Source organism: Corylus avellana, chromosome ca2 (assembly GCF_901000735.1).
Source record: "Corylus avellana chromosome ca2, CavTom2PMs-1.0".
Lineage (NCBI taxonomy): Eukaryota > Viridiplantae > Streptophyta > Magnoliopsida > Fagales > Betulaceae > Corylus > Corylus avellana.
In genome coordinates this window covers 1,790,062-1,817,483 of record NC_081542.1, presented here as the reverse complement: position 1 = coordinate 1,817,483, position 27,422 = coordinate 1,790,062, and the positions used below count along the sequence as shown (strand labels likewise).

The 27,422-nt window shown below is 39.2% G+C and overlaps 2 protein-coding genes across 2 annotated transcripts; one reads left to right on the top strand and one right to left on the bottom strand.

Moving 5' to 3' along the window:
- On the top strand, nt 1-23,436 carry LOC132170362 (uncharacterized). Its single transcript, XM_059581315.1, has 35 exons — nt 1-377; nt 472-1,193; nt 1,582-1,707; nt 1,794-1,879; nt 3,104-3,212; nt 3,586-3,681; nt 3,830-3,892; nt 4,002-4,061; nt 4,642-4,710; nt 5,496-5,577; nt 5,804-5,856; nt 5,970-6,035; nt 6,115-7,347; nt 8,252-9,247; nt 9,322-9,657; nt 10,036-10,294; nt 10,403-10,625; nt 10,708-11,098; nt 11,301-11,450; nt 11,544-11,765; nt 11,932-12,153; nt 13,242-13,895; nt 14,504-14,764; nt 14,851-15,198; nt 16,126-16,538; nt 16,613-17,042; nt 17,485-18,780; nt 19,272-19,532; nt 19,616-19,906; nt 19,999-20,439; nt 20,749-21,180; nt 21,330-21,608; nt 21,839-22,390; nt 22,487-22,696; nt 23,106-23,436. The coding sequence occupies exons 1-35, from the start codon at nt 320-322 to the stop codon at nt 23,223-23,225; spliced, it is 11,610 nt and encodes a 3,869-aa protein (XP_059437298.1). The 5' UTR covers nt 1-319; the 3' UTR covers nt 23,226-23,436.
- A 1,526-nt stretch (nt 23,437-24,962) lies between these two features.
- LOC132171294 (uncharacterized) lies at nt 24,963-27,077 on the bottom strand. The gene is made up of 3 exons (XM_059582578.1): nt 26,846-27,077; nt 26,206-26,651; nt 24,963-25,705 (listed from the first exon to the last, which is right to left on the bottom strand). Exons 1-3 carry the CDS (start codon nt 26,937-26,939, stop codon nt 25,175-25,177), a joined length of 1,071 nt encoding a protein of 356 aa, XP_059438561.1. The 5' UTR covers nt 26,940-27,077; the 3' UTR covers nt 24,963-25,174.
- Between the last annotated feature and the right edge of the window lie 345 nt (nt 27,078-27,422).

The following is a 27,422-nucleotide window of genomic DNA, read 5'->3' as shown; positions in this document are numbered from 1 at the left end:
GCTGCTCGTCGAGGGCCTGAGAGTCTGAGACACATGAGGGGAGAGGAAAAAAAAAGCGAGGGAAAAGGAGAGGAGGTGCGATTGTATAGTTAGCTCATAGAGCATTTCCTGACGATCATATCTAACCCCTAACCAATTCACTCTCACTGTTACAGTCTCTCTAATCCCCTTCCTCAAATCTCAGACTCAACGAATCACCGGTTTCCGAGAGCTCAGCGTGAAGAAGCACTTGCACTGAAACCCTAGAAGCTCCGGGAATTCGAAATTCAGTCCGAGTCGTTGATTTTGAACGGAGTTAGGGTTTTTCTACTCCGTCAACATGAGTCCTATTCAGAATTTTGAGCTGCACTCTCGGAATCTCGTCGAGCCCGATATCTGTACTCCCTCTATCATTCGCTCTCGCCGTTGCGAGTTCTCAGTGTTTGTGAGTATTTTTGTTTATGATTTTATTGTTTATTTTTTCTGCAACAGCGATTCAGCAGAGGCTTCAGATGGCGATGGAGATACGTGACAGCCTCGAAATCGCGCACACGCCAGAGTACTTGAACTTTCTGAAATGCTACTTCAGGGCGTTCTCGGTGATTCTCTTGCAGATTACGAAGCCTCAGTACGCGGATACGCCCGAGCACAAGCTCCGCAACATCGTGGTGGAGATCCTCAACCGCCTGCCTCACAGCGAGGTCCTCCGCCCCTTCGTGCAGGAACTCCTGAAAGTCGCTATGCAGGTGCTCACCACCGACAACGAAGAGAACGGCTTGATTTGTATCCGCATAATCTTCGACCTCCTCAGGAACTTCAGGCCAACTGTAGAGACCGAGGTTCAACCCTTTTTGGACTTCGTTTGCAAGATTTACCAGAACTTTAAGCTCACTGTTAGCCATTTTTTCGAAAATGGGACGGCAGGTGGGGAAGATGTGAAGCCTATGGATACGTCTTCGGCTTCGGATCAAGGTTTGACGAATTTGGGGTCGGCCGGGACGGGGCAGCTCAACCCGAGTACGCGCTCGTTCAAGATAGTTACAGAGAGTCCGTTGGTGGTGATGTTTCTGTTTCAGTTGTATAGTCGGCTTGTTCAGACGAATATTCCTCACTTGTTGCCATTGATGGTTGCTGCTATATCGGTCCCGGGCCCAGAAAAGGTTCCTCCCCATCTGAAGACACATTTCATTGAGCTGAAGGGAGCGCAGGTTAAGGTATGCGCTTGTTGTTAATGGTATTTATACGTTAAAACAGTTCACTGAGTGAAATTTTAGCAATAGTTGTTTAAACATCGATACTGATTGTGGTCTCGATATGTAAATTTTTTTCCTGCCATAAGATTTGTATTACTTTTAGGATGTGATTCTCTGCTTCTGAATTTGACATGGTAGAAATATACTGTTTTTGACTTGAGAGTGAGGATCTCTTTTATGCCCTTTTGGGAAGGAACTTTCATGATTTAGAAGTGGTTGTTTGTGGAATGCTATCAAAAGGTTTAACATAAAATCGCGAAAAGCATGACTGTAGCTGTATTTTTATTCATTTGTTTTTCCCCAAGTCCTACATTGACTGTTTACTAATCTTAAATCTCTGCTGCTGCAGACAGTTTCTTTTTTAACTTACCTGTTGAAGAGCTTCGCTGATTATATCAGGCCACATGAAGAAAGCATATGCAAAAGCATTGTCAATTTACTCGTTACTTGTTCAGATTCTGTGACCATTAGAAAGGTGAACATTCATTCCATTCTAGTTGTCTTCTCTTTTTGGATCTTTTTATTTCATTAGTCATAAAAAGTTATATATGTTGGATGCAGGAGTTGTTGGTAGCCTTAAAACATGTTCTTGGAACGGATTTCAAGAGGGGTTTATTTCCTTTGATTGACACGCTATTGGAAGAGAGGTAATATGGTGACCTTTTTTTCCCTTCTCTCCCAAGGACTCTAAACTGTCATAAATCTTGATATAGAAAGTTGTATTGTCTTGTTGATTGGGGCAGATCTTGGGGAGACACCACAATAATTTCGACATGGACAAAGTATTATCTTAAAAAGATTAGTATGTAACTGCTTAAAATCTTAATAACCTAATGACCTACAGATTATTTTTTCTTCATTTTACAAGAAACCAAACCAGTAAATGACCAATAATAAAAGGGATTTGAGAAGAGTATGGTTCTTTTTTTCTTTTTTTTTTTTCTTTTTTTTTTTTCTTTAGCGAGGTAAAATTGTTCAAATAGAAACCTTAAATGCTGACTGACACTCTTTTGGTTTGCCTTAGGGACTCCACATATTTTGGTCATGACCACAAACCTAAAATTACACGAGTGGAAACCTTAAATATAGATGCTGTTTTGGGTTTGTAATTCCTTAGGGATAGCACATATGTTAGTTAGGATCATAAACTCCCACCCATTATTCTAGTCTTAAATCTATTTTTTTTGATAAGTAAACCATTAGGCTATGCAATTTATTATTAGTCTTAAATCTTACAAGAAGAAACTTCAAAATATGTACTCTTTGGGACTACTGATTTTGTGTCTGTGCATGGATTGATTGTTTTTCAGTTTTTATTTTCTTGGCTCATTTGTTTGTGCACAATGACACCCACTGGCGTGTAAATGTTTGTGGCTATTTTTGATACAAGCAAACTTTGCTTGTATAATCTTCCATTAATGGTTAAAGTTTCAGTGATTCTGTCAAATTTTAACTTCCTATTCTACTCATCTGATATTTTTATACCTGTAAACACTTGAGTTGCTGATCAATACATTTCTTTTGACTGACCATGATTTTTATGCACTGCTATAGCTAAATAGTCTTCATTTCTTCCGTGTCATTGATCCTCTATTCCATTTTTGAATGTCTAAAAATATTGTCTACTTTGAAAAGTGAATGGACAAAATTTAAGTAACTTTTCTAACTTATTATTTACTTTGTTTGATAATGAAAAAAAAAATTAATAGCCCATTTTCATTTGAAAGATAGTATATTAACTGATATCCCCTAAAAAGTTGGTTCTCTTAAATGGGACCAACAATCTGAGAGAGATGGAGTAGTTTTATTTTTGACTACTTTGTTGAAGTTGAACAATTGGTTTTATTGACCCTTTTATTCGGGACTTTTAGGGTTCTGGTTGGAACTGGTCGGGCATGCTTTGAGACGTTGCGACCATTGGCTTATAGTCTACTGGCAGAGATTGTTCATCATGTTCGAGGGGACCTTTCCCTGTCTCAGGTACTGCTTTTTTGAGATGTTTGAGTTAATTGCACTGCTTCTATCCTCATTTCCAATCAGGTGTGTTTTTGTTCAATTAGTACTCTGTAATGGTTAATGCAATGTTCAAATTTGCATAGTGGCAGTGTTTGGGCGCATTTTTTGTTTCAACTATTTTAGGTAGTTTCCAATTTTATCTTCCTAAACTCCATTTTACCTCTATACATGTTTTCCTATGTAGTCCCCATAGATATTTTGTCAAAAATATATGGTGATCTATTGCCCTTAGTTTATTTGTATTTGTTTCTGTAATGTTTTTTTGACAGAATTGCTATCGTATACTGTCATTCCAAACTCTCATTCTATTTGCTGACAAATTTTTATGATTCTGCAGCTATCACGGATCATTTATTTGTTCTCAAGTAACATGCATGATGCGTCATTGTCGCTCAGCATTCATACTACTTGTGCTAGGTTGATGTTGAATCTGGTGCATATGCTAACTCTGTTCTTTCTAGAGAGTTTTAACAGTTTTGTATTCTATTTTCTTTTTGATCTAGCTTATATAAATACAGATCTTTATATGTGGTATGATATGAGTGACTCATTTTTTGTAATGATTTTTGTGGGAATTTTAGGTGGAGCCAATATTTGAGAAAGGTATCGACCAACCATCTATGGATGAAGCACGGATTCTGTTGGTATGAGTTACGATATGACCTATATGCTAAATTGTCCTGAACTACTGTATTTTGTGGTTGTGTATCTTTCTTTTGAGGAATGCCTTAACCACGTTTTTTTTCCCTGTAGGGGCGTATTTTAGATGCTTTTGTTGGAAAATTTAGTACTTTTAAGCGTACCATTCCACAGGTAATCCCTGTTTGCTGAACCATTTTCCATTTGATGTATGAAAATTACCTTGATTTATTGCTGTATTACTTCGGATTCATTAGGGTGACTACAGAGTTGAGGGTACTTTTCTGGAAATATTTTTCTTGGGAGTGAAACATTTGCGGCAATGTTCTACTGGAAAAAGCTTTGATGGATTCCCGTCTTGTGTTACGTCATAACTTTTAGGACTTTCAGATTAAAATTTAATTTTTAGAGGTTGGAATTTGACTTGTTCTCCTGTTTCATTCTCTGGCATTCCCCTTGTAGATTTTAGTCTTAAAGCAATGCTAAAGAAAGGATGCATATTCATAATTAGAATTTCCTTTCTTTATTTTTTTTTTCTTGTTGTGGGCTTGTTTGTGAATCTGAAATATTTGTGCTAGCTCTCTCTCATTTTCCTCAATCACTATTATGTTTTGGTGTTGGTAGGATACTTTAATTTTGTACCTTAAAACATGTTCTAGGATACTAGCCTGTTCAACTGTTTATTCTCTTCATTTATTATTAGATTTGTGTTGCTTGCTTGTTAATATTTACGTGCTTCCGTGTTTCTTGATAGCTGTTGGAGGAAGGTGAGGAGGGAAAAGATCGTGCGACCTTGAGATCAAAACTTGAACTCCCTGTACAGGTTGTTTTGATAACTTTTCTTTGAGAATTTAGTTGTCTTAACACTTTGTAATTGTTTTATCATTTGGAGTTGCTTGGGACACCTGTCTAATTTTCTTGCTTTAGCTTTCTTTGATACACCTTATAGTTTGTATGTATGCGCTTCCAAGTTACCGTATGAGTAGCTCGATGCCCGATGTTTACCTTGCTTTGGTGGGTCCAACACTGGGTAATAGTTTTCTAAGATCTTTGTTCTCAAGATTATTCTTGTTGTGATTCATAGTGGTGTGTGTGCTGAAGTAAGGACGTCAAGCTGGAAGTATAACTAACAACTCGTGTTCGCGTATTGTATTCGAATCGTGTTGAGAATCCATATAAGACTATATAGGTCAACCCTTACCCGACCCATCTAATTAAATGGATCAGATTCCTCAAATCTAACTCGCTAATTTCGTATTAAATTCGTATAAGGTTCATGAGTCCTGTAAAAAATTGATAGTTCTAAATGTCGAGTGTCGGTTTTGAATCGTGTCAAGGCATAGGTATAAGACTATATAGGTTAATCCTAACTTGACCCATTTATTTAAACGGGTAAGACCTCTCAACCCTAACCCTCTATCTAAGTTCATGTTAGGTTCATGGATCGTGTAAAAAATTACCAACTCTAGCTGGAAGCAACTTATTTTTGTTTGGAGATATTGAAGCAACATGGGGTTTTATTTATTGTCTTATGCAAATGATTGGGAAATTAATCAATTAAATATCCATCATTCCTCCCTTTAATTTTGACATATAATTTGCTTGCAGGCAGTTTTGAGTGTGCAGGCCCCTGTGGAACATTCCAAGGAAGTCAATGATTGTAAGAATCTGATAAAGACGTTGGTCATGGGTAATTGATCCTCTTCTATTAATTTCCTTCGTTCTTTTATGTAATACATATTGATGAATGGTCTTAGAGAATCAGGAATCTTGATTCTTCATTTTCTCTCAGTTGATTCTTAACTTCCTGCTTGCAAATTTTGATTTGCTTACATTACGGCAAAAATGCCCTTGGACTTTTTTTTTATTTTTATTATTTTCGTAAAAATATTGTTAATGGCTGTATACATTATCAGGAATGAAGACCATCATATGGAGCATCACTCATGCACATTTGCCCCGATCACAGGTTTTTTTATTATCAAATTTAGTAGTTCCTGCTGTGTAAGGTTGACATTTGTTATCTCATATAATGTTTCTAATGGTTAAAGTTTCGCCTTCCAACATTGAAATCATCCACAGGTGCTTGTTTCGCCACCATCAAATTCACCTGTACCTCAAGCATTTAAAGGGTTGAGAGAAGATGAGGTACTACTCATCAGATGCCAAAATCCATAGTAGATCTCTTGGCATGATTAACTTGTTCTGACTTAATTATTTTTGTTAGGTATGGAAAGCTTCCGGTGTTTTAAAGAGTGGTGTGCATTGCTTAGCGCTCTTCAAGGAAAAGGAGGAGGAAAGGGAAATGCTTCATCTCTTCTCACAGATTTTGGCTATCATGGAACCTCGAGATCTTATGGACATGTTCTCGTTGTGTATGCCAGAGCTTTTTGAGTGCATGATTTGCAACACTCAACTGGTCCATATATTTTCAACCCTTCTACAAGCCCCTAAAGTATACCGGCCATTTGCTGATGTTTTGGTTAATTTCCTTGTAAGCAGTAAACTCGATGTTTTGAAGCATCCAGACTCCCCTGCAGCAAAATTGGTTTTGCGTCTATTTCAATTTATATTTGGTTCTGTTACTAAAGCACCTTCAGATTTCGAACGTATTTTGCAACCTCATGTGCCTGTTATAATGGAAGTTTGCATGAAAAATGCTACTGAAGTTGAAAGGCCTCTTGGTTATATGCAACTTCTTCGCATAATGTTCCGGGCGCTTGCAGGATGCAAATTTGAACTTCTATTGCGAGACTTGATTCCTACGTTACAACCGTGCCTAAATATGCTATTAACCATGCTTGAGGGCCCAACTGGAGAAGATATGAGGGACCTTCTGTTAGAGTTGTGCTTGACCTTGCCTGCACGCTTAAGCTCGTTGTTACCATACCTTCCTCGTCTTATGAAGCCTCTTGTTTTGTGTCTTAAAGGAAGCGATGAACTTGTCAGTTTAGGTTTAAGAACGCTTGAATTTTGGGTAGATAGTTTAAATCCTGACTTTCTAGAACCTAGTATGGCGAATGTTATGTCTGAGGTGATTTTAGCCTTATGGTCTCACTTGAGGCCTGCATCCTATCCTTGGGGTGCAAAAGCATTGCAACTCCTCGGCAAGTTAGGTGGTCGTAACAGACGCTTTCTCAAAGAGCCCCTTGCACTTGAGTGCAAGGATAATCCAGAGCATGGGCTGCGCTTGATTCTTACATTTGAGCCTTCTACACCTTTTTTGGTGCCATTGGATCGATGCATAAATCTTGGTGTAGCTGCTGCAGTGCATAAAAATGGTGCCATGGATTCTTTCTACCGAAAGCAGGCTCTAAAATTCCTTCGTGTTTGCTTATCATCTCAGCTTAATTTGCCAGGAAACATTACTTCTGAAGAATATACAGCCAAGCAATTGTCGACTTTGTTAGTCTCTGCAGTTGATTCATCTTGGCGGAGGTCTGAAGCATCCGATATAAAGGTTAATTTTTTGTTATTATGATGCTTCATAAGTTGCTGAAATCTAGTCTTTTAGTTCTGTAAAACCTTTTTGCATCCTATTTTTTTTGTTCTGTAATAATTGTGTTTTATTTATTCATATTGTGTTGTGTTTTATTTATTCATATCACATTGAGTGTATTTTGAATTGTAGGAGTTTTCTTTGGAGAATACTGGTGTTAGAGTGAAACATCCAATTGATCAATTAATTTTTCTAATAGTTGCCATCCTGTTATTGGGTGTCATTATGGTTGCCATCTGCATAAGGTTGTGCTTCAATTAGATCTTTAAATTTCAGGAAGTTCAATTGTAATAATCTGATTGTGGACTTTTTTAGATTTCCAACACCGCTGGCTGCATCTCTTATATACTTTTTGTGTCCGAGTGCTTTGCTTCTTCTTCTAATAAATTATTTTTCATTAAAAAAAAAATTGTGTTTGGACCAAAAAAGGTACTGATCTGGTTTTAAAAAATCTAAATTTGGGTACATTTGGGAACTGAATAGTTACTTTTCTGACTAGTCTTTCATTATTCAAAAAGCAGTGTACTACACGTTTGAGTTATGATCCCTACATGATTTGTTTGCTATTTGGTGGTGGTTACTCATTGTGGTAAATGCAATTGACCCATAGTGCCCTTGTTTTGCTCTAGTATTGGATGCATTCTTATAGTTTTGTCCTTTTTGTGGTTGAAGTTACTAATACTTTACAGTCTCTCTCAAGGTGCGTTACTGTCATGTTTATTTGGATTTACTATCTTTGGATGTATGTTCTCCGAGTTGTCCTTTCTTCTCTCATATCTATTTATTTTATACTCAAAAGATTGGGTATCATTATGTTATTTTAAAATCTACTGGCATTGTGATGTTAAATGATGCACTAATGCAGGCGGACTTGGGTGTAAAGACGAAGACCCAACTTTTGGCTGAGAAATCTGTTTTCAAGATTCTATTAATGACCATTATTGCTGCTGATGCAGAACCGGATCTTCATGATCCTAAAGATGATTTTGTTTCCAATGTTTGCCGCCATTTTGCAATGATATTTCATATCGATTCCTCATCAAATGCTTCGATTGCAACTACTGCACTTGGGGGTTCTGTGCTTTCATCAAATGTTAATGTTAGTTCCAGGTCAAAGACTGGTACTTGTTTGAACTTGAAAGAGTTGGACCCTCTTATATTTTTAGATGCTTTAGTTGATGTGCTAGCAGATGAAAACAGGCTCCATGCCAAAGCTGCTCTTAATGCTTTGAATGTCTTTGCTGAAACACTTCTGTTCCTTGCTCGCTCAAAACATGCTGATCTGGTGATGTCAAGAGGTCCAGGGACACCAATGATTGTCTCTAGTCCCTCTATGAATCCTGTATATTCACCACCCCCAAGTGTTCGAATTCCTGTCTTTGAGCAGCTTTTACCTCGCCTTTTGCATTGTTGCTACGGAAGTACATGGCAAGCACAAATGGGAGGTGTTATGGGACTTGGTGCTTTGGTTGGAAAGGTTACTGTTGAGATTTTATGCCTTTTCCAAGTAAGAATTGTGCGCGGGCTGGTATATGTTCTTAAAAGGCTTCCTATTTATGCTAGCAAAGAGCAGGAAGAGACAAGTCAGGTGCTTACGCAGGTTCTTCGTGTAGTGAATAACGTTGATGAAGCAAACAGTGAACCGCGCAAGCAAAGCTTTCAAGGAGTGGTTGAATTTCTTGCTTCAGAGTTGTTCAACCCCAATGCATCTGTTATTGTGCGAAAGAATGTGCAGTCATGTTTGTCACTTTTGGCTAATAGGACTGGTAGTGAGGTATCTGAATTACTTGAGCCTTTATATCAACCTTTGCTTCAGCCTCTTATAATGCGGCCTCTACGATCAAGAACTGTTGAACAACAGGTAAACTTTGTTTCTAATGGTCATTTTTAGAAATTTATCAATTTGCTTCTCTCATTTGATTGGATGGCATTTAGGTTGGGACAGTTACAGCTTTGAATTTCTGCCTGGCCTTGAGGCCACCTCTTCTCAAGTTGACTCCAGAATTAGTTAATTTTCTGCAAGAAGCGTTGTCAATAGCTGAGGCTGATGAAACTGTCTGGGTTGTGAAGTTCATGAATCCAAAAGTGGCCACATCATTAAATAAACTCCGAACAGCTTGCATTGAGCTACTGTGTACAACGATGGCATGGGCAGATTTTAAAACTCCAAATCATTCTGAATTGCGTGCAAAGATTATTTCCATGTTTTTCAAGTCATTGACATGTCGGACGCCCGAAATTGTTGCTGTTGCGAAAGAGGGCTTGCGACAGGTTTTGTTGAGCATCTATCATATTGGTTGATTTATTTTTCCTTGTTATCTTGCTGATGATATATGTGTGGCTTTAAATTATGATCAGCGTAAAATGCGTTTTCTAGTGGAGTATATCCTTGATCTTTTGGTTCCGATTAGAAATTCCTTTTAAACTTATTTGTGTACTTGACCATTTGGTCTTGATCATCTGCTATAGTATATCCATTTGCAGTAAAATCAATATGATGTTTGTTGTTGGACTGTAAGTTGACAGACAAAAGTTTATCTTAATTTTTTTGAATTCTTTGTTTTAATATAGTGTGCGTGGTGCATGCTTGGCATGCTTCCATTGGGAATGTTTTAGAATTTTCTCAAGCCATTTTTCATTGTCATTTAGGTTATTAATCAGCAAAGGATGCCCAAAGAACTTCTGCAGAGCAGCCTCAGGCCTATTTTAGTCAACTTGGCTCATACCAAGAACCTCAGCATGCCTCTTCTGCAAGGCCTGGCCCGCCTGCTTGAGCTTTTGTCGAATTGGTTTAATGTTACCTTGGGTGGCAAGTTGTTAGAGCACCTTAAGAAATGGTTGGAGCCAGAAAAGCTTGCACAAAGTCAAAAGTCATGGAAGGCAGGTGAAGAACCAAAAATTGCAGCAGGTAATGCATCTAGATTTCATCTGTTATGGTAAAGAGTTGGTAGACACCTACATAAACTCATACTTGTTTGTACTGATGATATCATGTCGATCTCTCTGTTCCCTGCAGCTATTATTGAGCTTTTTCACCTGCTTCCTGCGGCTGCATCGAAGTTTCTTGATGAACTTGTAACCTTGACAATTGAATTGGAAGGAGCACTACCGCCAGGACAAGTGTACAGTGAGATTAACAGTCCATATCGTCTTCCACTAACTAAATTTTTAAATCGATATGCAACATCTGCTGTTGAATATTTTCTCAATCGATTAAGTGAACCAAAATACTTCAGGCGGTAAGTTGTACAGGGATGAATAAGTTGATTTTCTGATTTTATTATAGATCAGATATTAACTTCTTTCCTCTGTAAAATTTAGGTTTATGTATATAATCCGATCAGATGCTGGCCAGCCATTGAGAGATGAACTCGCAAAGTCACCACAGGAGATACTGCGAAATGCGTTCCCAGAATTTGCACCAAAATCTGATGCAGCTATGACTCCAGGAACTTCAAGTACCCCTGCTGCAATATTAGGCAACGAAGGCCTTGTTACTCCTCTACCTGATACTTCTATTCCAGCATCTGCCCCCTCTAGTGCAACTTCAGATTCTTATTTTCAGGGACTTGCACTTATCAAAACATTGGTCAAATTGATACCTAGCTGGTTACAGAATAACCGTCCTGTCTTTGATACCTTGGTACTTGTTTGGAAGTCACCTGCAAGAATATCTCGTTTGCATAATGAACAGGAGCTGAATTTAGTGCAAGTGAGTTTAGTTCGTTTTGCTCAAGTCATGAAATTTCTGCTCTTTTGCCACTGATAATAATTATTCAATTCTCCTTTACTTGTCTCATTATTGAGTATGTACCTTTTTCAGTTTTCTATGTGGATTTTCCATGTAAAGTTTTTTGTTTTTCTGTTAACTAGTGACTCTGAGACATGTTTTCATCACAATTGCTGAAATGCAGGTGAAAGAAAGCAAATGGCTTGTCAAATGCTTCCTGAATTATTTAAGACATGACAAAACAGAAGTCAATGTTCTTTTTGATATACTTTCCATCTTCCTGTTCCATACTCGCATTGATTATACCTTTCTGAAGGAGTTTTATATCATTGAGGTACTTTAATTCTTGGATCTGATAAGAGTTCTCTGTCATATTTTAATTATTCATGTGATCATTTATTAGTGTGACCAATCAGCATTCTTTCAGGTTGCAGAAGGTTATCCGCCCAACATGAAAAAGGCGCTTCTGTTGCACTTTTTGAACCTTTTTCAATCAAAACAACTTGGTCATGATCATTTGGTGGTTGTAATGCAAATGCTTATTCTCCCAATGCTCGCTCACGCCTTCCAAAATGGCCAAAGTTGGGAGGTTGTTGACCCTGCTATTATAAAAATAATTGTCGACAAACTTCTTGATCCTCCAGAAGAGGTGCTTTCTTGACTTCATCCTCAATTTTTTTGTTTTTTGCGAATCTACTTGTCAATTCTGTTTATAACTAACTAAAATTGCAATGTTTAATCATTTAAAACCAATGATTTAATGGTAGTTCTTTTTTTAATTAATATATCTCAAATATTATGGACCTCTTTGCTAGGTTTCTGCCGAGTATGATGAGCCTTTGAGAATAGAACTTTTGCAGCTGGCCACACTGCTTCTTAAGTATCTCCAGAATGACCTTGTCCATCATAGGAAAGAGCTGATCAAGTTTGGCTGGAATCATCTCAAACGTGAAGATAGTGCCAGTAAGCAGTGGGCATTTGTGAATGTTTGCCACTTCTTGGAGGCCTATCAGGCCCCAGAAAAAATTATCCTCCAGGTATTGTAGTATAGACTTCATTTGTTATATCAAAATGATATAATGCAATTTGTTAGTGCAATTTATTTATCTGATTTTATAATTTACCTAGGTTGGCATCAATCAGTTATTTTTCTGTCTGAATCTATCTTGTCTGATGCTGTATGTTAATAGTGAGAATTGGAGTACTGGAATTATACCTTTTTCTTTGGGAGGGGGGTTGGACCGTTGGTTGGGTTCCATCTCTGAGTTTATGTGTATGATTTGTCATCTTTTTAGCCGTCTGCAAAATCTGGAATAGTTGGGTTTCTACTTTGTTGCCTATGGTCACATATGAAACGCATGTGTGCTTAAACATGTGCCGACATTTGTTGCACACAAAATACATATAAAGCGTGGGCTCCTGTCTCCTCTCCAGCGATGGGCTTTCTTTCGCAGGGATTCCTGGGCCTGAGCCCCTCGCATCAGGTGTGCGCTGGTTCGGGGTCTCCTTCCTCGTTTCTGGATGGTACAGTTTTTCAGGCATTGGGTGGGTGTTCCTCAGCATCTCCAGTTGTTGACAAGGAAGAAGACAGGTTGACTGGTTTGATCCAATCTCAGTAGTGGCCAGTTGGTTTTGGTCCTTCTGGGGAGAATGTTGTGTGGGACCAGGGAGATGAGGGTTGGGATGGGGAGGAGGATGGTGAGTATTCTTGCCCATTGGGTGTCCCCCCCCCCCCCCAATGCCATTGGAATGGGTGATGGGTTATGATGAGGATGAGGATTTTCTTCGGGAGGCGGTACCGGCGCATCCTATGACTAGAGGTAGAAGGGAGCTTCAAAATTTAGAAAGCTTTGTGGCGCGTCCTCTCAGCAAAGGAAGGGCAAGACTCTGGTGTAGTAGCGCTTCGTGTGGATCTTGACTCTTGAGGACTTTTGGTTTGTGGGTATCGCTTTGGGGTGTTAGTTTGAAGGATTAGGGTTTATTGAGTTTATCAGGTTTCTTTTGTGGGTTTGCTTTGGATTTCTTATATACTTTCTGTGTACTTAGGGGCGCCTCATGCTTTTTTGTTTTTATATGTTATAATAATGCAATGAAATGGTAATCTGACCCAGATTTGAAACTGCAGGTTTTTGTAGCACTTCTTAGAACTTGCCAACCAGAAAACAAAATGCTAGTCAAGCAGGCCCTTGATATACTAATGCCAGCACTACCTCGAAGGTTGCCTCTGGGGGATTCTCGTATGCCAATTTGGATACGGTACACAAAAAAAATTCTGGTTGAGGAGGGTCACTCAATTCCCAATTTGATTCACATTTTCCAGCTCATTGTTCGCCATTCAGATCTCTTCTACAGCTGCAGAGCACAATTTGTACCGCAGATGGTGAATTCAGTCAATCGCCTTGGATTGCCATATAACACCACAGCAGAAAACAGGCGTCTTGCCATTGAACTTGCTGGATTGGTGGTTGCTTGGGAAAGGCAAAGGCAAAATGAAATGAAAGTAGTAACTGATAGCGATGTAACCGGTCAGAGCAGTGACGCATTTAATCCTGGTTCTGCTGCTGCTGATCCTAAGCGTTCAGTGGATGGGTCTAATTTCCCTGAAGATTCAACCAAGCGAGTAAAAGTTGAGCCTGGTCTTCAGTCCCTGTGTGTAATGTCACCCGGTGGTGCATCATCAATTCCTAACATTGAAACCCCTGGTTCTGCTAGCCAACCTGATGCAGAATTCAAGCCAAATGCTGCTATGGAAGAAATGGTTATCAATTTTCTTATCAGGGTGAGGCTTTCTTTAGCTTGTTCATCTATGAATTAGATTGACTGATGATGCCAGATTACAGTTTCATTGAAGTTCCTGCTTTTGGGTTTTGAAACCTCATAGATTTAGAATTTAAGGCTGTCTAACCTGTTGATGCTCTGCTTGTTTGCAACTTTCTTTGCACTGTTGCCCAATTTGTAAATTTTTACTATAATCTATTTTCATTTGGTTCTTGACTTTGTTATATTGTCAGTTTAGTACTTCACATGTAACTCCAATTGATTTAAAAAGTCCATCTCACTAACAGATAAACAATCCATCCAATCCCCTCATATCCCACGATATACATGTAGACAGAGATGCAGCCCATGTCTGACCTGTATACGATGTATCTTAAAAGACAGTTTCCAGAAATGCCTAAGTTGAGAATGCACTTACTAGAAAGAGTTACCATCTTTGCACTGGACAACTTTCTTTTGTTGCCCAAGTGCCATGTCTTTCATCTTGAATAAATCTGAGTTTAACATAATTTTATGACATTTCTGCCTGCATTGATCTGTCTAAATGTTGTGATGTTTTAATCATTCTGATGTTTGGTTTACAGCGTTTACTTATCTTTTTGAGAACAGGTTGCGTTGGTGATTGAGCCTAAGGACAAGGAAGCAAGTATAATGTACAAACAAGCTTTAGAGCTACTTTCACAAGCCTTAGAAGTGTGGCCTACGACCAATGTCAAATTCAATTATTTAGAAAAGCTGCTGAGCAGTATTCAACCATCTCAGTCAAAGGACCCTTCCACTGCTCTTGCACAGGGCTTAGATGTAATGAACAAGGTTTTGGAGAAGCAGCCTCATTTGTTCATTAGAAACAACATCAATCAGATTTCTCAAGTATGCCCCTGATCCCTTTCTTTTAACTGATGGGTCTAATGACCAAAATTTTCATATTCGTCTATGGTTTTTTTTTTTTTTTGTAGATTCTTGAACCCTGTTTCAAGCACAAAATGTTAGATGCTGGAATGTCATTGTGCTCCCTGTTGAAGATGGTCTTTGTTGCTTTTCCCCTAGAAGCAGCCGCTACGCCACAAGATGTTAAACAATTGTACCAGAAGGTTGATGAGCTGATACAGAAGCACATTAATGCTATCACAGCTCCTCAAGCATCTAATGAAGATAGCACTGCTAGTTCAATTAGCTTTGTGCTACTTGTCATTAAAACCTTGGCAGAGGTACAGAAGAACATAGTTGACCCTAACATCTTGGTTCGTATTCTTCAGCGCCTGGCACGAGATATGGGATCATCAGCTGGCTCTCATCTGAGACAAGTATGCCCTTATTTTCTTAATCACCCCCCCCCCTCTTCCTCTTCCCCCTTTTAATGTATTTTTAGCCAAACATAACTTTTGAGTTTTCTTGTTTTGCAAAGATTATTCAGTTATATGGCAGTGATTGGAAAGTTGTCGAATCTTTTTATTATGTATTGTGTCCCTCTTATATGTCACTTTTTCTTTGATTTATCCCCTACATGCTTCTTTCCCTGCAATTTTTTTTTTTTTTTTTCCATATTGAGTATAGTCCATTGTGTTCATTTTTTCTTTGTGCCTGTTTTTTTAAGTGCATTCTTAATCATGTCAATTTTAATTTATGCGCATCACTTTGGGTAGTGCAGAGTATTTCAGATTTGTTTTTGAGGGTCAAAAGATGGAGTAGTTAGAAGGGATTTCAGTGATCATATTTTCTCAGAACAGATTCTACACTGATAAATTTCCTTAGGAATTGGGTGTCAATTATGAACCTTCATTTTGTTTTTCAATCTTCAAATGACATCAGACTTTGACCATTGTTAATTATTAGATACTTGTTTTCTCTTGGAAACTCTGAAGATGTTGATTTTTGGATCCATGGCCAACATTGTTGCCAGTCTGAGGCTGTCTGCCTAATGTGCAGACTAGGTTGGTTTTGATGTGTCAGACGCATGTATGATGCGCTTTGTCATGGTGATTATGTTTATTAAGTTTGGTTATTATTAATCCCACTTGATGTTTGTGTCATAGTTGTCCATTCTGCTCTTGGGGTTTCTCCAAGTTCTTATTTGCTAGTCCAAAGTTGAATGCCTTGTAATTCTCGTAATTCTCATACACTAGGATCTTTATGTTTATTGGATATTATAACATTAACTGTGATTTTTACTTGACATGTTTTACTTTACTCATATGTTGAATTACATTAAGCAAGCTACCATCCATATCCAGGGCCAGAGAACCGATCCTGATTCTGCAGTCACTTCTTCTCGTCAAGGTGCTGATGTTGGAGTAGTCATCTCTAATCTAAATTCTGTTTTGAAACTTATCAGTGAGAGGGTCATGCTTGTTCCCGAGTGCAAACGATCCATAACTCAGATCTTGAATGCCTTGCTCTCAGAGAAAGGTACTGAGTGTAGTGTGCTTCTCTGCATTCTTGATGTTATAAAAGGGTGGATTGACGATGACTTCAGCAAGCCAGGCTCATCACTCATGCCAAGTTCTTTTCTCGCTCCGAAGGAAATAGTTTCTTTTCTTCAGAAGCTTTCGCAAGTTGATAAGCAAAACTTCTCCTCTAGTGCTCTAGAAGAGTGGGATAGGAAATATCTACAGCTTCTTTATGGAATTTGTGCTGATTCAAATAAGTAAGCAATATACTTTTAGTCTACTTATATTATACTCACCATGATTTTAACAGAATATTTTGATTGGCTTCCAGATATTCCCTGCCCCACCGTCAAGAAGTGTTTCAAAAAGTGGAAAGGCAATTCATGCTTGGTTTACGCGCAAGAAATCCCGAAATTAGGATGAAATTCTTTTCACTTTATCATGAATCTCTTGGGAAAACATTGTTCACAAGGCTTCAGTACATTATCCAAATTCAGGACTGGGAAGCTTTGAGTGATGTCTTCTGGCTCAAACAAGGCCTTGACCTTCTTCTAGCAATCTTAGTTGAGGATAAACCTATTACACTAGCTCCAAACTCAGCTAGGGTGCCACCACTTTTGGCTTCAGGTCCTCTTCCAGATTGTTCTGGGATGCAGGATCAGATTGCTGATGTTCCAGAAGTCCCTGAGGATGCTCCTCTCACATTTGATGCCCTTGTTTATAAGCATTCGCAGTTTCTTAACGAGATGAGCAAACTTAAGGTAACTCCATTTACCTTTGTGCAGTTGAGGGCCACACACTGTTTCAAACTTTAAGGATTAGATATCTCTTTTGGGTTATTAGAAGTGAACTATGGTTATTTTGTAGTCTACACTTGTCGCATTGCTTTTGTCTGCAGGGTGCACTTACTGTCTCAGATAAGATAGCAACATTTAACTGTAAATGTACCATCTTTGTGTTGTAGGTTCAAGTTTCTTATATATTGCCAAATCATTCATTTCTTGGTCTTTTTAAAGATACTAGATAAATGTTTGTAACTCAATTTGTTTGATTCTTGGTGTAAGTATGTCAAAGTCCATTTTATTGTTGTGATGGTTGCTGTTGGTAAGCTGTCTTGACAAGCATGTTAGAAGTTAGATTCTTAGTTACTTAATGTAGATCAGTCGTCATCTCTGAATTTGATGTTTGACTCCCCTCTTTTAGGTGGCAGATCTTGTTGTTCCATTGAGAGAGTTGGCTCATACAGACGCTAATGTTGCATACCATTTGTGGGTTTTAGTATTTCCCATTGTCTGGGTGACCTTAAACAAGGAAGAGCAGGTAGCACTTGCTAAACCAATGATTACTCTCCTATCAAAAGATTATCATAAAAAGCAACAAGCCAGCAGGCCAAATGTTGTGCAAGCACTCCTAGAAGGGCTTCAGTTAAGCCACCCTCAACCTCGGATGCCTAGTGAGCTGATTAAATATATTGGAAAGACTTACAATGCATGGTACATCGCATTGGCGTTGCTGGAAAGTCACGTCATGTTGTTCATGAATGATACGAAGTGCTCCGAGTCTCTGGCTGAGCTTTATCGCTTGCTTAATGAAGAAGATATGAGGTGTGGGTTGTGGAAGAAAAGATCAATCACTGCAGAAACCAGGGCTGGGCTTTCTCTAGTTCAACATGGTTACTGGCAGCGTGCTCAAAGTCTCTTTTATCAAGCCATGGTTAAGGCAACTCAAGGAACATATAATAACACAGTACCAAAGGCTGAGATGTGTCTTTGGGAAGAGCAATGGCTGTATTGTGCTAGTCAACTTAGTCAGTGGGATGCATTGGTGGACTTTGGAAAGAGTGTTGAGAATTATGAAATACTTCTTGACAGTCTTTGGAAGTTGCCCGATTGGGCATATATGAAGGATCATGTAATTCCAAAGGCTCAAGTAGAAGAAACTCCAAAACTTCGTTTGATTCAAGCATTTTTTGCTCTTCATGATGGAAACACAAATGGTGTGGGGGATGCTGAAAACATAGTGGGGAAAGGTGTTGATCTTGCTTTAGAACAATGGTGGCAGTTGCCTGAAATGTCTGTTCATGCCAGGATTCCTCTTTTGCAGCAATTCCAGCAGCTAGTTGAAGTTCAAGAATCAGCTAAAGTCCTTGTGGACATTGCAAGTGGTAACAAACCTTCTGGTGGTTCCGTTGGTGTGCATGGAAATCTTTATGCTGATCTCAAGGACATCCTTGAGACTTGGAGACTGAGAACTCCCAATGAATGGGATAATATGTCTGTTTGGTGTGATTTGCTCCAGTGGAGAAATGAAATGTATAATGCTGTCATTGATGCATTCAAGGATTTGAGCATCACAAATACACAGCTTCATCACCTTGGTTATCGTGACAAAGCATGGAATGTCAATAGGCTTGCTCACATTGCTCGTAAGCAAGGCCTTTTTGATGTTTGTGTGACGATACTTGAAAAGATGTATGGCCATTCAACCATGGAAGTGCAGGTAATAGAAACTATAACAAATATTTTTGTCACATCAGGAAAGGTAGAAAGAACTGTATCCTGTTTGCCCCGTATTTCAGATCCTTTCCATGAGTGCATGTATTTGTCATTTGCTGGTCCCGTTTTTCAGAAGTTTTGGCCATTTAAGTTAAGACTGTCCAATTGATTTTATTCTATGGATAATGAAATCTTGCTTTGCCACCCAGATGTAATTGTTTAGGCGGTTGTTTGCTTTCATCATTTGGGTGGATTTTCTGGTAACTTTTAACTATGTCTAGACATGTCTGGTGGTTATCTTGAACCTCCTCAATGAGAATTGAGCATGGAGTTTTCTTTCCTCCTGAGCTTGCATCTCTGTTTGTCAACTTTAAAGCAGTTGGTTAATAGTTTTCTTCCCTATATTACCTCCTCTTCTGGACATCAAATCTCTTTGGTCTTGAGGAGGGATAGCAGATGTAAGTGTCTCATCAGTTTTCTATTGCGTATTTGCAGGAGGCCTTTGTTAAGATAAGAGAACAAGCGAAGGCTCTTCTGGAAATGAAGGGGGAGCTTAGCAATGGCCTTAATCTGATTAATAGCACTAACTTGGAATATTTTCCCGTGAAAAGCAAAGCAGAGATTTTTCGCCTTAAGGGCGATTTTTTGTTGAAGATAAACGACTCTGAAGGTGCTAATGTTGCATATTCTAATGCAATCAGCCTTTTCAAAAATTTGCCAAAAGGATGGATAAGCTGGGGAAATTATTGTGACATGGTATACATTTTCTTCCGCTTTTGATGCCATTAATGTTATTGATGTGTTGTTTTCAATACTGAACTGCTGTCTGATACTTATAGGTTTATAAAGAAACCAATGACGAGATTTGGTTAGAATATGGTGTCAGCTGCTTTCTTCAAGGTATCAAGTTTGGTGTATCTAACTCAAGAAGCCATCTTGCTCGTGTTCTGTATCTTCTCAGCTTTGATACTCCCAATGAGCCTGTGGGCAGGTCATTTGACAAGTACTTGGACCAAATACCCCACTGGGTTTGGCTTTCTTGGATTCCGCAACTCTTGCTTTCCCTGCAGAGGACAGAGGCTCCTCATTGCAAACTTGTTCTGCTTAAAATTGCCACTGTATATCCACAGGTAAATTCTTTCTATTTGTGTTTTGCAAATTGATTCGGTACAATACTTCATTATGATGGTAATCTTGAGATTCTCTTGCAATAAAATCTCAGGCTCTGTATTACTGGCTGCGCACATATTTGCTTGAACGACGTGATGTTGCAAATAAGTCTGAACTAAGTAGACTGGCATTGGCCCAGCAAAGATTGCAGCAAGGTGTCTCTAGCACTGGTGCTGGTTCTCTTGGCTTGGCTGATGGAAATGCGAGAATACAGGGTCATGGTGCTCAATCCGGTGGTGGAATCGGATCTCATGATGGTGGAAGCTCTCATGGGCAAGAACCTGAACAGCCTGGCGCAGAGAGCAGTGTGCATGCAGGAAATGACCAAGCTTTGCACCAAAGTGCTTCAACAATCAATGAAGGCGGTCAGAATGCATTAAGGCGTAATGGTGCTTTAGGTTTGGTAGCTTCTGCGGCTAGTGCTTTTGATGCTGCAAAGGATATAATGGAGGGTCTCAGAAGCAAGCACACTAATTTGGCCAGTGAACTTGAGGTTATGATTTCCACATTAGACTTTTTAAGTTGAAGAAGTGATTTCCTCGTGCCTTGCGGCTCATAATTTTCAAGTCAAACTGCTCAGATATGTTTTCAGAAAATTGAATTTCATTTAGTGTACCCTCATCTAGAGAAATAGATTGAGAAAAGGCGTGGGAAATATCTTGATTGGTTACCACAGTTCGTCACATGCTTATTGATTAATATTGGAAAAAAGAAATTATGTGGAGAGTTGTGTGCGAGTCATATTCTGAACTATATACTACTTTACCATTGCTATAAACTAAACTTTCCATTTTTTTTGCAGGTTCTGCTCACTGAAATTGGTTCGAGGTTTGTAACTCTGCCAGAGGAGAGACTTCTTGCAGTGGTTAACGCACTGCTCCACCGCTGTTACAAGTACCCTACTGCCACTACTGCAGAGGTTCCCCAATCTCTCAAGAAGGAGCTCTCTGGTGTTTGTAGGGCTTGCTTCTCAGCAGATGCAGTGAATAAGCACGTTGATTTTGTGAGAGAGTACAAGCAGGATTTTGAACGTGATCTTGATCCAGAAAGCACAGCTACTTTCCCAGCCACCCTTTCTGATCTGACTGAACGATTGAAACATTGGAAAAACGTTCTCCAAAGTAATGTTGAGGACAGGTTTCCAGCTGTCTTGAAGCTGGAGGAGGAAAGCAGGGTTCTGCGTGACTTCCATGTGGTTGATGTTGAGGTTCCAGGACAGTATTTTAGTGATCAGGTAAGTTAAACCAGTAATTTGCATATTTTGGTTCTATATGATTGATTTTCTTAAAAAGAAGAGCCTTTTAATGCTTGAAGTTGGCTCATGTATCATATTTTTCGTCGGTGTCTTCTTTGCTGTTCTTATGAAAACACTGCACCATACAGGAAATTGCACCCGATCATACAGTGAAGTTGGACAGGGTTGGAGCTGATATTCCAATTGTGCGAAGACACGGAAGTAGTTTCCGGCGTCTGACCTTAATTGGCTCTGATGGCTCTCAACGTCATTTTATTGTCCAGACATCTTTGACCCCCAATGCTAGGAGTGATGAGCGCATATTGCAGCTTTTCCGGGTGATGAACCAAATGTTTGATAAGCACAAGGAATCAAGACGCCGTCATATATGCATTCACACGCCAATTATTATTCCTGTTTGGTCTCAGGTTATAAGCTTTTCCTTGTGTGGAAGTCTGATTTCCTTTACTTCTGCCTTTAATTTTTTGATCCATTAATATGATCTTTGACAAGATGATAAAAGAATTAAGCTTCACATGTGTTCAAAACTGCGGGACGTGCCAACAGGTGGTCCCACCAAGAATCATGTCCCTTTTCTTGATTCAGTTGGCGATTGCTGAAGCCAATGTATTCTAATAATTACTCACTGCATGAATAGGTCCGCATGGTAGAAGATGATTTGATGTACAGCACCTCTCTTGAGGTGTACGAGAATCACTGTGCAAGAAATGACCGAGAGGCAGATCAGCCCATCACTTATTTCAAGGAGCAATTGAACCAAGCTATATCTGGCCAAATCTCACCAGAAGCTGTTCTAGATCTCCGTCTTCAAGCCTATACTGAAATAACAAGAACTCTTGTAACTGACAGCATTTTCTCCCAATACATGTACAAGACACTGCTGAGTGGAAACCATATGTGGGCTTTTAAAAAGCAATTTGCCATCCAATTGGCACTCTCAAGTTTCATGTCATTCATGCTACAAATTGGAGGAAGGTCCCCGAACAAGATATTATTTGCTAAGAACACTGGGAAAATATTCCAAACAGATTTTCATCCTGCATATGATGCAAATGGAATGATCGAATTCAATGAACCCGTGCCATTTCGTCTAACGAGGAATATGCAAGCATTCTTCTCCCATTTTGGAGTAGAGGGCCTTATTGTGTCTGCTATGTGTGCTGCGGCACAGGCTGTGGTTTCACCTAAAGTGAGTTTTACTGAGAAATATGTGTCAATATGATAGTTAAAAAAACTGATTAATAACCAAGTTTATTGACTTGATCACGCATTTGCCATGTTGCAGCAAAGTCAGCATCTATGGCATCAATTAGCTATGTTTTTCCGGGATGAGCTACTTTCTTGGTCTTGGAGAAGACCACTTGGCATGCCCCTGGCCCCCATTTCTGGAGGGGGTAGTACGAACCCCATTGAATTTAAACAGAAGGTCACTACCAATGTCGAGCATGTAATTGGCCGGATTAATGGAATAGCCCCACAGTTTTTCTCTGAAGAGGTAAGGCCCTGCCTCCGATTTCACCATGTTAGGGAATTTCTTGTAAAAAAATGATGAAAACGTGGGAATGGAATGGAATGGAGAATGGGTATGTTTCCCTAAGGTGAGGGAAGGGATGAAAAGCAAAGAAACCTGTGGTTTTATTATAAGGGAGTCCTGCGCTCCACCCAACACAAAAGTGGGGCTTGAATAGAATGTGTGATTTCCTTCCACCCATTCCCTTCTTAAATACATGCAAACATCAGAACAAAAGGGGTTTCCTCCCCATTTTTTCTTTTCATTGCCTCCCTTTTCCCATTCAAACTCGAGCTAGAATATAACAGATGCTTTATTCATATCTCATTCTGTGGTATTACTGACTTCGTGAGCCTCTTTATCGATTATTGTATTTTTCTTTTCCTGCACTCAGGAGGAGAATGCCATGGAGCCGCCACAGTCGGTGCAGAGGGGTGTTACTGAGTTGGTTGAAGCTGCCTTGACCCCCAGGAACTTGTGCATGATGGATCCAACTTGGCATCCATGGTTTTGACCTCGGTACTTGAGCACCCCATGGGCCGGTGACTGGATGGTAGTCTCTGTTAGAAGGTGGGTCACAAATCACAATTCTCCATCGTAAATAATGTAAATATTGATTTTGGCACTCAAAAAAATGAGTAGTAGTTTTTGTGCCATCTGTATAAATCATTTTATTAGTTTTAAGAAAATTCACGTGCAAATGCAAAATTCTTCTTTTTCCCGAATGTGTTGTTCTATGACTGTCTAGCGTGCTACATGCATTGAAAGTTGAAACCCAAGAAAATTTGTATGCACACTTTATTTTCGTTTATTTATCGCGATTTTTTTTTCAATAGACGTTGGCGGGTTGGTGGGGATATTTGGCGAGGAATCCCCTTCAAAAATGTTTTAGGAATTCTAGAGAAGCGTTTTTTCGGTTGGAAACATCGAGGAAAGTATGGTTTTTCTATATTCTTTTGTGTCAAAAGTGCCAAGAAACATCCACGCAGAACACTTGAATGCTTGGGACTCGCTATCTCCTATGCTAAACAAGATTCAGACCGCTTTTCTTGATTTCCTAAGCATTAAAAGGCTCTAGCCCTTTTGGAGAAGATCCCGTTTTCCGTTTTCTTCTATTCGTAAAAGTTTATTGCTATTTCGACTGGTTATGATTAACACACAATACCCAGTCCACTTGAAATTTAAAAAATGCTCAAAACTACAGCACTCACCCCAGCCCAAAACGATACCGTTTTGGGCATTAAAATTTTTTTTTTCTTTTAAAAAAAAATGAAAATGAAAAATATTAATAAAATAAAAATAAAAAATAAAAAACACCCCAGCCCAAAACCACACCGTTTTGGGCATTAATTTTTTTTTTTCTTAAAAAAAAAAAAAAAAAAAAAACTGGAGAAAGAGATCGGGGTGGTCGAACCCCCATACAGGGTGGCCGGTAAGGGGGTGGTCCGGCCACCCCCAAATCGGCCAGGGGGTGGCTCCAACCACCCCGATCTTTCTCCCCCTTTTTTTTTTTTTTAATATTTTACTTTTTAAAAAAAAAATTAATGCCCAAAACGACGTCGTTTTGGGCTGGGTGAGTGTTGTAATTTTGAAGTCCAAAACGGTGTAGTTTAAACGTGGGGGTATAATGGGTATAAAAAAGTCAAACCGTTAAATCTAACGTTGAAAACTGACAGAAGGTTCCAAAGTGAGAGCAAATGAAAGTTCAGGGGTTCAAAATGAGAAATTTGAAAGTTCATGGGGTCTGCCAAATCGACCGAAAGTTCAGGGGGGCTTAGAGAAGTTTCCCTTTTTTTTTTCTTTAGTAACTGACATGAAAAGTCATTTAAAATTTTTTAATTTTTTTTTTTTTAGTAACTAACATGAAAAGTACATCACATTAGTCAGTAAAATGAATATAAAAAGTAGCATTACCACAATTTCGACTGTCGCATGATCTTGCCTGTGGGTGGAATTCAGCATTTCCATTTCCATTTCCACCCACCTATCTATCCTTTCCCCGTTTTGGAGAGATCTCGTAAATGTAGCACAAGTCCTACTGCTACCCGCCTACCCCCCCAATATTTCTAATCGCTGGTCTACAAACAAAAATTTCATTAAATTCCCCAACTTCGTCAAAAACTGCATTAAATCCCCCCAATATTCTCTTTTACTGTATATATTTCCTTGGGCGGAATATGATCCATTTTTGTTTGTTAACTGAGCACGCAATTCGAAAGCCTAATTATAGTTAGCAGTAAAAAAATATATATATAGGAAGCAGTAAAGTTTCTTGTCATTCATTCAATTATTTGAACATTCGACCATAAAGTGGCCAGGAAAAGCTTCTCTGTCAGTCACTTTCGTAGTGAACTTTTTACCCACCCAAATCCCAAAACGAAAAGAAAAGAACAAAAGCTAGAAAAATTTCCCAAAGATGGTGGTGTCAAGAGAGACAACCAAACATCATCAATTAGAAGAACTTCAGTTCTCTTCTTCCTGCACAGGAAAACGCAGATGCTTCCCTTTTGGTGTGGGCAAGCCCTTCAAGCGCAAGACACTCGGCGAAATGCCGCCAGAACCCTCACTCTCTGCGCCCTCCTCTTCTGCTCCAACAAGCTCATCATCACTGTCGTAAACAAACCTTGTGTGCTTTCCAGCAAACTTGGGAGCCTCTCTCTTCTCATCCACAAAAATCTTGCCAATGCCCTCACACAGTTCATCAACCAATCCTCCATCATCCTCCTCTTCTTCAATTTCATCGCCGCCTTCATCATAGTAGTCTTCTTCTTCTCCTCCTCCTTCAATTACTTCTTCCTCGTCTTCGTCACGGGTGCTTGCATTAACCTGGATAGACCAAACAGAAGCATCATCATCTTCAGCAGACGACTTCTCTTTGGAATAACTCCCTCCTTCTCGTACTTGGTAAGTCAGCACAGAGGAGACTGATGATTCAGAGCTTTCGGATTTCTCAGAAAAATCCAGCTTCTTTCCATCGAAGATGTTACTGACCACCTGCCAAGCAGTTTTATTAGAATCACATATACCCAGTAATAACTTTTCATTATATTCATCAAAAAAACAAAAAAACAAAAAAACAAAAAAAAAAAAATCTTTCATTATCAATCTGTTGTGGGAAAATAAAAATAAAAAATCAGATCCACAGATCAATTAATGATTAGAACCAAACAGAAAGTCTCAATAGATGCCTAAAACTCCCAGATTCCCCCCAGATGAAATAAGTTGACAAGGTTGACCAGAACCCAAATGAAATTCTAGATATGATTACCATTTGTCAAGATTGACTAGAAAGTTTTAGGGTTACAAAATGAAAATCATTGAATTGAGAGATTTTATACTATATCTCGATTTGTAAAGATAAAAGACCACCAAGATATAACAAGAACCAGCAGTAAAATTCTCTATTTCACATATGCAAACATAAGATAAAGATCTAATCAGAAACAAAACGAAATTCTAACTCTACAAAACCAATCGAGACCTGGGAAATCTACCTGAGAAATCAATTGTTCTTCAACAACTGGAGAAGGCACCACCGAAGCCAAACCACCATTGATGTTGCCGGAAAGATTCGAGAGCTGGGGTGTGTTCGCCGGGGTTGGGGCAAGAAGTCCTGTCGGTGAGTTGACAAACCCTTGGAGATGAAGAACAGTACGGCTTTCTAGTGAGAGCTTCGAAAGCTCGGCCTCCTCTTCCACTCTCTGCAGGAGGGTCTTGACTTGACCCCTTAGCAAGGCCTCTCCGGACCCAGGAGTCTTATTCTTGGCTCGACTGCTCCTTTGCTTGGCTATGGCCGATGATGGGGTCTCCAAACTCCCCATCGCAAGCCCAACTATCGGAGAATCATTCGTTATATCGATCAGCACAGACCGATCTTGCTGTTGTTTCGCATTTCTTTGCCTCGATTTTGAGAGAACCTTTCCAGAATCTTCAGTCTTCCCTGAAAAATCATCAAACCAAGAAATGATTACAAACCCAATTCCCTAAATACCGATCTATGATTGTTTAGAAAACAAAGAAACAAATTCTTGGTTCTTTTTTGGAAAACCACCGATTCAAGAAATGGAATAAACCCATTTCCTCTGGTTCTATCATTGTTTAGATTAAATGAAAAAAGAGGAGAAAACCACTCACTTGAGAGGGGAATGCTGCTGTTGTTGTTGTCGCTGTTTAAAGCAGCCGAGGCCTGTGACCTTGTGACTCTTCCGACTGATGATGGGGTCTCCATTGGATTTGAATCAAGAAGGGTGGGTCACTGGAAAACTGACTTTTTTCGCCGGGATTTGACCGGAAAGATTAGGGCAAAAAGAAATAGAGGATGCGAGAACTGAATTCAGAAGGAAATACAAAGTAGATACTTTTAGGGCGAAGGAACGGGTGCTTATAAAGAGGTTTCCGTGACGTGGTTCAAAGTTTAAACGTTAATATGACCGTTGCAGCCTGCTAAGGCAACATCGATCCGCACGATTATGAAAACAAACTAGCCGTTAGGGTTTTATTTGAATATTATTTCTTGCCTCCGGTTTTGGATTTTACGGTTCTTTAGCCATCAGGGCAACATATGGGCCTTGACTTGGGTGAGGGGACTGGCCCGATGGCTTTGGTTCAACCCTATATATATAAAATAAAAATAAAAAAATAATAAGGTTTATAACCTCTGGATCTCTTTTTAGGATAATTTAAAGTTTAGTTTTTAAAATTTTAATTATTA

Bases quoted from the DNA above. Each gene is read 5' to 3' on its own strand.
- LOC132170362 (XM_059581315.1), top strand. From the start codon at position 320: ATGAGTCCTATTCAGAATTTTGAGCTGCACTCTCGGAATCTCGTCGAG. The intron at 1,880-3,103 runs GTAATATGGTGA...CGGGACTTTTAG, and splicing joins GACACGCTATTGGAAGAGAG to GGTTCTGGTTGGAACTGGTC. The intron at 10,295-10,402 runs GTAATGCATCTA...TGTTCCCTGCAG, and splicing joins AGAACCAAAAATTGCAGCAG to CTATTATTGAGCTTTTTCAC.
- LOC132171294 (XM_059582578.1), bottom strand. From the start codon at position 26,939: ATGGAGACCCCATCATCAGTCGGAAGAGTCACAAGGTCACAGGCCTCG. The intron at 26,652-26,845 runs GTGAGTGGTTTT...ATGATTTTTCAG, and splicing joins CAGCAGCATTCCCCTCTCAA to GGAAGACTGAAGATTCTGGA. The intron at 25,706-26,205 runs GTAGATTTCCCA...ACTGCTTGGCAG, and splicing joins AAGAACAATTGATTTCTCAG to GTGGTCAGTAACATCTTCGA.